This window comes from Myzus persicae, unplaced genomic scaffold (genome assembly GCF_001856785.1).
Source record: "Myzus persicae strain clone G006 unplaced genomic scaffold, MPER_G0061.0, whole genome shotgun sequence".
NCBI lineage: Eukaryota > Metazoa > Arthropoda > Insecta > Hemiptera > Aphididae > Myzus > Myzus persicae.
In genome coordinates, this window is record NW_019101383.1 from 1 (window position 1) to 10,339 (window position 10,339).

A 10,339-nucleotide genomic window follows, 5' to 3' on the forward strand; every position below is an offset into this window, starting at 1 on the left:
AAAATAAAATTATAATAATTTTAACTTAAAGGTATAACTGAACTACACATATTTATTAATGCACAACAAACTGTTACAATGGAATCTAATAGACATGTCTCATCATCTTGATGTTTAAGTGTAGTTATTTGTACTGGACCATTTAAAATTTAAAATTTTGATCTAGTAAGACCAATAATTCGCTCAACGTGAATTCTAACTGATGCAATTTTTCTGGTTTCTTCAACAGAGCATGGATGTAACTGGGGTAAACCTTTTGTAAAAGCTGGAGTCTTTAATGTTGCACAGTGAAAACCAACACTTTCATTAATAGTAAATCCTCTGTCGGCCAAAACAACATCTCCTGGAATTAAATTATTTAAAAAGTTACAATTTTCAGTTATATGTTTATCGCTAACTCTACCACCCCAACCATCTGATATATATGAAATACTTACCTGGGGAGTTATAGCTATAAGATATTTTACAGTATTTTTATTTTTGTATGATGACCATGTTTGTGCCCTTGCTTTTAAATTTGATGGTTTTTCTATAGCAATCTCAAAACAATCAATAATAACAGCAACTGAATTGCCAAATATATTAAAAAATGATCTTGGCATTGTACTGCGTAGCGCTTCCCTCTCTGGCCAATATATTAAATTTTTAAACATGTGTTCTAACAATATGATCACTTTCCTGAAAATAATTGATGCTGTTGAACATGTTACAATAAATCTATATCCTAAATCAGTAAATGGAAAGTTTAATCTTAATTTCATTAGACACAATAAAAGTTTTTGAAATTCGTTCAATCTCTGATTACTAGCAGTTAGTCCATGTTTAATTTGATCCAATACTAAATTAAAAACAGCCATTGATTCCAGTCCTGTATAATAAGTTAACATTTTTTCCCGCCCAATAAATGTTTTTTCACTTAAGTTAAAATAATCTACTTGATTTTGTAATTCAGAACACTTATCTCGTAAATTCTCCAACTCGTTGATATCATTTAACTTAAGGTCAGTATTACAGGCTGTTCCACTTTCTTCAGTAGCATTATTCGATATATCATTTGGTACATCAATGATCATACTGTGTTCAGAAGAATCAACCACATTTAATTGTACAGTATTTGGAAACAATTGCGAAGGTTTTAATTCCATTCTTCTACTTGCACGATTGTAACTTTTAATTGCAGGAGTAGTCGCTTTACCTAATATGAAAAAAAAAATAATAGTTAATTAAAAATTTAGAAAAGAAATATGATAACATTATTTACTTCTTACAGAGTTATAGCCCATGCTTAAGGTTGGTATCCAATCTGGATTTTTTTCATCATTGTAATTGGCTGGTTTACCTTAAAATAAAATAATTTGAATACAAAAATCATAATTTATAGTAATATTATACTTGATAAATACTTGTTTAATAATATGCTACCAAGTACCAGTACTTTTGTAGTGTAGTAATATTATAAAAAAAATAACTTATACAGCAGCTATAGGTACTTATAGATTATAGTTATTATTAATTAATTCTTATGTTTGTGCACATAATCACTAATGTGTTAGTCTATAGATTAAATAGGTCTTATAGTCCCTACTTTATAAAGTCAGTCTCAGTTGTACAAGTATGATTATTAATTGTAGTCTGTAGATGAATAGGTAGCATATTAGTCAAAGACAAGTAGGTACCAAAACAGCCACTAAGTAACTATTGTTTATTTCCAATAAAATATTTACCAGATTTAAAATGAACTGAACAAATCCTCATGTTCTTCAACTGACTATCATGAACATCAGTTCTGTGTAATGCGTTAAGCCACGCTGTTCTCTGTTTTAATATTTGTGTTCTTAAATCTGAGGCAGCATTCACTTTAACCTTTGGAAACCGATAAAATGAACACGATTTGTCCAAGGTTTTGTTTACACAACCAAAAACGGCACAAAGAGTCGGCATTTTAAATAATTATAACAAATTTTTTACAAACAAGAAATTAATTCAAAGCTGAAAACAGTGAAAAAGTAGCAAACTACAGCTGCAGTATTCGTTATTTGTTGGACCACCAATTAGTGATAACACATGATTGATAAGATAACGTAATTGTTTATATACAGCCCTATAAACTAATGGACTGCGCTTAGACAGAGAAACGTGGCGTCGATATGGTTAAAGAGAGAAAAGAGACCTTGGGGGAAATACAGTGTGACCAATATTTGAAAAAAAAAACTATTGTGCTAGATTCTAATTTTTTTAAATATTAAAAAATTTTGTTGTGTAAACAAATCCTCACTCCCCCCCACTGGACATTGGACGTACCTAGTACCTACTTGCGTAGTTCAGTAGTTGTGACTTTGTGTTTACATGTGTTTTTTATGCTGTTTTGCTAATTACACGTTTTTTATTTTTTTTAAAATTTAATTTGATATTTTTTCAAATAAAAAATGGTTAAAACTTGTTCAGTGAAAGGATGCAACTCCAAAGCTGGTCAAGGAATTAAGAGTGCGCAACAGTAAAATTGAAACGTATACAACGCTCCAGAGATGGCGTTGTTCGCCGTATCACGGCCGTTGCGACAGGCCGTAACCACGCCCATTATATCCATAACTAGGTCCTACACGCCGCAGTGTCGGGAGAGGCGCATTATTATTCCACGGACGGTCATACTATACGTTTCGCGTCAATGTTGGTATCTCACCCATATATAATTCTATTCACGCGGCACGCTCGCTGCAGCTACTAGTAGACAGTAGACAGTAAGCAAAGTTGAAAGTAGTAGTGTAGAACAAGGATTTTTTTTCAATAATAACAAAAGTTTATGTATATTATGTATGTGTACTTAAACACTTCTGGACATTTTTTTTTTTTTAATAATAATTTATTGATTATTTAATATAATGAAATGTACTAACAAAATGTTTTACATTCTTCACCGCGGGTCTTTTATATCGGAAACAAGTAACCTCTTTCCAAATTGTGGGTTGATCAATTCCGGCAGTAGACAGTTCATATAAAAACTATAATAATGATATAAAACCGTAATATTATATTAATTAAATATATAATTATAAACGTACATTAGTTTATATGCTAAGTTTTGTACAGTCATTAGTCATTACATTTATTTAAATACTGACTTTTCTAATTTTGGTGCCATTTTAGTCCGCCAAAAATCATCATCATAATCTACTCTTTCAATACTTGTCCAATAGCTAGTATAAATGACAAAATAACATTTTGTTTTTTTGCAAATATGCATTTGTCCTTGGATCTGGTAGTAATAGTTGCTATTTTTTTTTAATTTTAATTTTTTATCAAAAAGTTCACATTGTGGCAACTATATACAGAAATAAAATAATTATTACCACAAAGAAAATAACTATTGTATGAGCTAAAAATTATTCATAATACCTTTTTATCATTGAAAGCATCAATAAAATTATCATAATCCTTAGCTGATATTGGACATTTAACTTCAATAATAGTGTCATCATCAATCACTCCATCTGTACAATTTTTACAAAATATATATTGAATTCAAATTATATTAAATAATTTCCTGAATTTTTAAATCTAATTACAATATTTTGAAGAGACAAACTAATTTTAAAAAAACCGGGAAAGTCGCGCTCTGCTGTATAGTAGGGGTCGAGTGGGTTAAATTTGAATGCTATGATAGATATCATTGTATACGAAAAACGGAGATGATTTGTCAATATTTTCTATTTTTACATTTATATTGATATTAATTAATTTTCTATTATTAATATAATAATTTTGATGAGTTTTAAATGAATTTAAAAAACAAACGCTCATAAAAAATATTAACGAAATATCATTCGACGTTTATTTTGATTAATTAAATTTAAACTTATGTGGAACCTTGTATTGAAATTTCAAACCTTAGGTGAATATTAAATATTTTATGATTTTTTTTCTTTAAAATGACTTGCAAATTTTGGCGTTTTTGACGAATTTCGGAAATATTTGAACTTTAAACGCTAATAAAAAAAGCTGTGCCTATGTATTTACAAAATTTTTACCTATACACTTTGACCTACCCACTCGACACCTACTATACAGCAGAGCGACTTTCCCAGTTTTTGTTTTTTTTGTTTATACTAATGATTCTTATTATTTTTTAATAAAAAACATTGGTAATAATGCGCTATTATAAAAAAGTATATTTTTAATATTACCTGGACTGGCTCCCAAAAATGAGTATTCTAAATCGCAGTATAAACCACATGGCTTAACTTTTAAAAACATAGTTTTTTCGAAATCCGCAATTGCCGAAGATTCCATTGCTTTCCCATATTCCGTAGCCTTTGAATTAAAAGTTCTGTATACTAAATCATATACCAGATTTTTACATGATGTAGTGGCTCTTTTTTTGCATACGCGTCCAAAATTTGAGGCAGTTAATCTGTTTCGTCTTTCTATGTGCCACTTTTTAGAATTTGATTGACTTCGAGTTTCTTCTTCAAGAGTATTTCGCTGATACATATTCATACATAATGTATTTAAAAATTTAAGTTTAATTTCGTCATAGTCAACGGGTTCGTCGTTTTCTAGAGGTTCGGCTAACCCATAATCAGCGTCCGGACCGTAATGTTTAGTGTTTCTAGGTACATTTTCATTAAATAACATACGTCTTCTTCTCTGATCATTTTTCTTTTCTTTTGAAATTAAGAACTTTTTACCAATATCTCCTAAAAAAACAAAACGTCAAAATTATCATACACAATAATTTATAAGTTGCATTATAATTATCTATTTGCTGTAGGATTGAAAATTGAAATCAACGCATTCAATTAAAATTCTCCTAAGATATACATAATACATATAGTATATATTATAATTATTTATTTTCTTACCAGGACTTTTATCTTGAACTAATGCTTTATGAATAGTACGTATGTATTTTCCAGATGTGTTGTGAGATAGTAAAGCTGCTTCTACTCGGACATTGTAATTATGCCTTTGTGAAAAATTTATTCGTTTGCCGGAAAGGTGTTTATTTATGATGCTATTAAATTGTTCACAAATATTATTGTCAACGTTCATCAATAAACTTTCAGCATTATTTGCTAAGCGGTTTACTATTTGAATAAATTCTTCTAACAAACCAGTAGTCCGAGCTTCGTCAATATAATTAGTTTCGTTTAGCTTAGGACCATTGCAAAAATACGGTTCACATAATCTATGGTCACCAAGAATATGTCGAAAACTATTTGTGATATCTTTTCGTAAACCTGCAGGGTATTTATTAATTATACATTTTTATTTTACATTATTTTGTATGGAAAATAAATTCGTTTACCAAATATTTTCTCTTCTTCTGTCTCATATTGCAACTTGCTGCGGTAATCCATGGCCTTAGTTATGGCACTCCGAAATCGTACGGGATTTTTTTTTATATGGTTCCTGATTGAAATTGGATATTTCGTATTTTTTACTATTCCTGTCAATTTTGTGCCATAATTCCGTAATAAATGGTTACGGCACTCAATTTTTTGAATAAAAAAATTTGGACCGTATGGCATTACCTCTTGTAGCCTTTTAGTAACACTAGAATCTCCATCTCCTTTAAGATAAAAACTAGTGATGTGGATTTTTACGTAAAAATTTTTTTGGTAATTTACTGAGTAAAATTACGGTAAAATCGGTAAATTTTTATTAAAATTCAATTTATTGTGTACCTGTTGAATTTTTTTACAATATTATGTAAAGGAGACAAGATAAATATAAAATTAAGCATTAGTACGAGACTCACATCACTAATAAAAAAAACCAAAAAATAAATTTGAATATAGATATATAATATATGACTCCTTATTGCAGATACGCATTTCCTTAAAGTTTTCACCTCAAATTAATTTATATTTTAAGTCATTTTAAAACATCAAAAATCATTTTGAGCACAAGCCAGTGATATATTTATATATTTATATAGTTATATCACGAAATTAAATACCATATCACCAAATTACCTAAATTATCTCAATGACTTTTGAACTTTTATAAAAACTTATCACCGAAAGACCAGACAAATGAAATAACTTTTGTTCTAAGACAATATAATTTTTTTTTTTATCAAATTTCAAATGTTTATCCAGTTTTCAGTTTTCGTAACAAATATTTGTATAGGATTCACAACTTAACTACTGCATTACTTATATACTATAATTATAATAATTAATTACATAAATAATTATCTTACCAATTAATTTATTATATTTTAACCCATGCATTTCTACACTTTTTTTGAAACCTTCAGCTACCGCATCTGCTTCTATGCTAGTTGCTCCTTTTGACCAGTTCATAAAGCATGTATGGTTAGTAGAACCTTCGGTTTTCTTATTTTTAATTCTCTGGCAAATTACGCAATATCGATTTCGAATACCAATAAATAATATTTTTTTAGTCTTATACCCAATTATAGTAGCCTAAAATTATAAAAATTTCAATAAAATATGTTTTTTATTAATTATGTTTATAAGACTTATTAAAACAACTTACAACACCAGACAAAGCATCATACTTCGTTTTGTAACTACGCTTTGACCATTGGCCATCTGCTACAACGGTACACATTGGTGTACCATCATGGTCAATTTCGCCTGCCGCTATTGCCAATTTTTTTTCCTCTTCCCCTGCTATTTGCATTTCTTTCAATGCCACATTATGTATATTCTCACTCATAACCAATAAAACTGCATTATAAGTTGTATTTGACATACATGGCATATCAGCGGAAACAAGTACTTCAGCAAGTTGCGTATAGCCTATACCAGCTGCAATTGTCCCACTAACTATAGCTTGATTTATGGGAATAAAATCTTCTGGTTCACTTTTCTCAGATTCAAACGAAGATTTTAAATTACACATTTTACATTGAAAAATATATGAAGATCTGAATCCGTAAAGTTTTTCGGATAAAAATTGCATGTCTAAGAATGAGCAACCAAAACTTCCTGCGTGTTTACTTTTTTGTATTTGTTCAAAAACATACATTATATCGACAATTCGCCGACCAGTGCAATTCCTAAATAATAATAATACGAAAAAGTAAACAAAATAGAAATATAAATAATACGTTTTATAATTTTCCCGATGTTATTTGTACATATAAATATATAATATTTTATTAGTAGGTCCATATTGCATACTTTATACTATATTACCATATAGGTATGTTGACGTTGAGAATATATAAGAATCTTAGAATGTCAACTATATTACGATTATTTTTAAATATTAATTTAATGTTTAAATATATAATATATACATATAGCATTCGAATTACGTACTTAGAGATTACTGTATCAGTATATGATGATGAAGAGGATGATACATATGTTTCTGCACATAGCTTATGGTGTTCAACATCGGAAACGTTGCCAAACAATAAATTAGATTCAGTTTCTGTATCCACCAAATTGGTATTTAAATAACTGATCTGAATATTTTTTGGTGTACTAGTCAGAATGGATTCTCTAATAATAATATACATTTTAGATAGTTATTTAATTAAAATACGTAAGCTGTATACAATACATTTATAAATTTAATAAAAGATTGTCCATATGTTTTGCTTATAATAATTATAAAAAAACTCAAACGTCCTCATTGCACAAAAACTTTTTATGAGCATCTGAAATTTAAATTTTTACACAATCTCGAAAAATAACGATTTATCCTCAAACGATTTTGGATATTAATTATTATTAAAAAAGTATAAGTCGTGGAAACTTGAAACTTTCACTTTGTGTTAAATTTTAAATTCTTAGTTATGAATACAAAAAAATTTATACATTTTAAACTACAAAATCATTTTAAATTTTCAATTTGATAAATATTGTCAAAATTTGAACTTTAAATGCTTAAAAAAAAAATCGTGCCTATGTATTTTTTATATTTTTCAACTGCTATTGTAAAAATTTATCAAGAGTCTTGTATTATATTTTCATATTGTTCGACCCAACCAATAAAATTTCATTGATATTTATAGAAAAAAAAAATGAAAATGACAAATGTCCGTAAACAGCTTAAAACGAGTCAAAATATTTTGAAAATTTTATCAAGTATACGAATTGAAGAAATTAACATTTGGTGTAAATTTCAAGTGTCTACAGTAATTCGTTTTTGAATTACAACAAAATAAGAAAATTGCTACAAGAGAAATCGAGTGAATATCCAGTGTTATAAAAATTTCAATTTCAAACGCACATTAAAATTTAATTTGATATGCAATCTTGTATTCAATTTTCAAATCTTAGATATAAATAGAAAAATTTTTGTGAATTTCTAACTAAATATAATTTGCTAATTTTCGTGATTTTTGCGAATTTTGTCAAAATTCTAAGTTTGAACGCTCATAAAAAATTATTGTGAATTTACGCTAACTTTTTTTTTTAATTTCCATTAACAAAAACCTACAAGGTACCCTGTATTACATTTACAAGTGTTTTGACACAGCCAAAATTTTTTTATCAACTTTAGTATAAAAAAAAGAAATAATAATCGAAAATATCATATGCCTCTAAATAGTTTAACACGAATCAAAATATTTTAGATTTTTATTTTGTACAAAAAACGGTAACACAAATATTCAGTGAAAATTTCATGTATCTACGGTCATTTTTGTTAGAATTACACTAAAAACCAAAATTCATTTTTTCAAAAACTGGTTTTGCGTAAAAATTCCCGTTTTTCCTTAATTTTTTGTTTGTTTTTCCTGTCGCTTTTGAAAACTATTGGAAATTTAAAACTTTGATCTCCCGAATGCACCAACTAGATTCACTTTCCTACCAGAAAAGTTGCTGTTGTAGAAAATCGAAACACTTTTACTGCACACAAAAAATAAATAAATAAATAAATATAAAAACACATCATTGTAAAATCAATACATTCATCGCTCCGCTCAGAATCTAAAATTGAATATTTCAAATGCCTAAAAATAGTTGGAAATTATCGAAATATATCGAAAAAATAAAATATGGGATAAAAAGTCACTTTAAACAACTGGTGGAAATTTCAAGTCTCTATAATTTATACTTTTTGAATAAAAACAAATATCAAAAATCGTTTGAGACTAAATCGTTATTTTACGTGATTTCGTAAAAATTTAAATTTACATTGCTCATAAAAATGTTCGGTATTATTCCGGTAGTTTTTTTCATAGAAATTTGAAGAAAAACTTTTGAGGAACCTTGTACCAAATTTTCAAATCTTAGGTATAAGTATTTAAAATTTTATGAAATTTCAACTACAAAATACCTTCAAATTTTTATGGTTTTATCATATTTCAATATTACACACTACACGCAATCTTAATATTTAATTTATAAAGCATTTAAATTTACATAAATGGTGAAGGTTCTGCAGTTTCTTCAGATGGTAATAATTCACTGATCGATGTGGTAGGTTCCCTGTGTATAAAAATAATAGGTATGACTCTTAGTCTAACTATATACTTTTTGTCTATATAATAATTTAATACAAATATTACTTACCATTTTGGTGTTATTTTAGTAAAATTATTAATTCTTTCAAGGCTTAATTTTTTTATACTTTTACGTCTAGACGGTGCTATCCGCCTTTTATTGGAATTACCAACTTTATGCTTATCCATTTAAAAAATTTAACAAAACAAATGTAAATGTGTAAACCCGGAAAAAAATACACTACAGTCTAGAAGCCTAGTAGTCAACTGAACACTTTCAATTGCATAGACGCATAATAAATTTGACAAAACTAGTAGAAACAATATCAATTTTGTTAAAATATAATATTGTGTAGAGTGAGTAAGATATAAATTATAATTATACAGGATTACGAGAATTCGACGTTATCGCGATTCGCGGTAGCCGGCAGTGCTATTTTTATAATAATTATTGCAGCCTGCAGGACGGACCGATAGTAGGCAAAATTCACAATGTAGCTAGCCGCTAGGTGCGCCAGCTGACGGTGTGAATAAACTATACACTTTTTTGTAAAACCCTTTTTCGAATTTCAAATGCTACGAAGTCAATAATGGTCGTACACCCATAAGTAATACACTGTTTGAAAGGTGATAATTTTTTCTATGTTTTGTTGGAAACCGATTTCTGAAAATAGTATTAACAAGCGAGCATTACGGCATAGAAAAAGACCATTTTGTAAATATTGATTTTCTTATATTTTAGATAATTAATTACAATATCAAATATCTGATTCCAACAAAACATAGCAAAAACTACCACCTTTCAAACAATGTATTACTTATGAGTCTACGACTATTATTGACTTCGTAGCATTTGAAATACGAATGCAATATTTTCAATATAAAACGACTGGTGTTGCACCCTCTTAA

At 28.1% G+C, this 10,339-nt stretch overlaps 4 protein-coding genes across 4 annotated transcripts; all 4 read right to left on the reverse strand.

Annotated features, from left to right (window-relative positions):
• Positions 1-64: 64 nt before the first annotated feature.
• Positions 65-1,972, reverse strand: LOC111028910. Its single transcript, XM_022307694.1, has 3 exons — positions 1,725-1,972; positions 1,262-1,339; positions 65-1,195 (listed from the first exon to the last, which is right to left on the reverse strand). Exons 1-3 carry the CDS (start codon positions 1,939-1,941, stop codon positions 150-152), a joined length of 1,341 nt encoding a protein of 446 aa, XP_022163386.1. The 5' UTR covers positions 1,942-1,972; the 3' UTR covers positions 65-149.
• Positions 1,973-4,116: 2,144 nt separating this feature from the next.
• Positions 4,117-5,081, reverse strand: LOC111028908. The gene is made up of 2 exons (XM_022307693.1): positions 4,860-5,081; positions 4,117-4,694 (listed from the first exon to the last, which is right to left on the reverse strand). The coding sequence occupies exons 1-2, from the start codon at positions 5,047-5,049 to the stop codon at positions 4,117-4,119; spliced, it is 768 nt and encodes a 255-aa protein (XP_022163385.1). The 5' UTR covers positions 5,050-5,081.
• A 177-nt stretch (positions 5,082-5,258) lies between these two features.
• On the reverse strand, positions 5,259-6,421 carry LOC111028912. Its single transcript, XM_022307696.1, has 2 exons — positions 6,206-6,421; positions 5,259-5,569 (listed from the first exon to the last, which is right to left on the reverse strand). The coding sequence occupies exons 1-2, from the start codon at positions 6,306-6,308 to the stop codon at positions 5,271-5,273; spliced, it is 402 nt and encodes a 133-aa protein (XP_022163388.1). The 5' UTR covers positions 6,309-6,421; the 3' UTR covers positions 5,259-5,270.
• A 47-nt stretch (positions 6,422-6,468) lies between these two features.
• LOC111028911 lies at positions 6,469-7,470 on the reverse strand. Its single transcript, XM_022307695.1, has 2 exons — positions 7,296-7,470; positions 6,469-7,030 (listed from the first exon to the last, which is right to left on the reverse strand). Exon 2 carries the CDS (start codon positions 6,997-6,999, stop codon positions 6,469-6,471), a length of 531 nt encoding a protein of 176 aa, XP_022163387.1. The 5' UTR covers positions 7,000-7,030; positions 7,296-7,470.
• Positions 7,471-10,339: the final 2,869 nt, after the last annotated feature.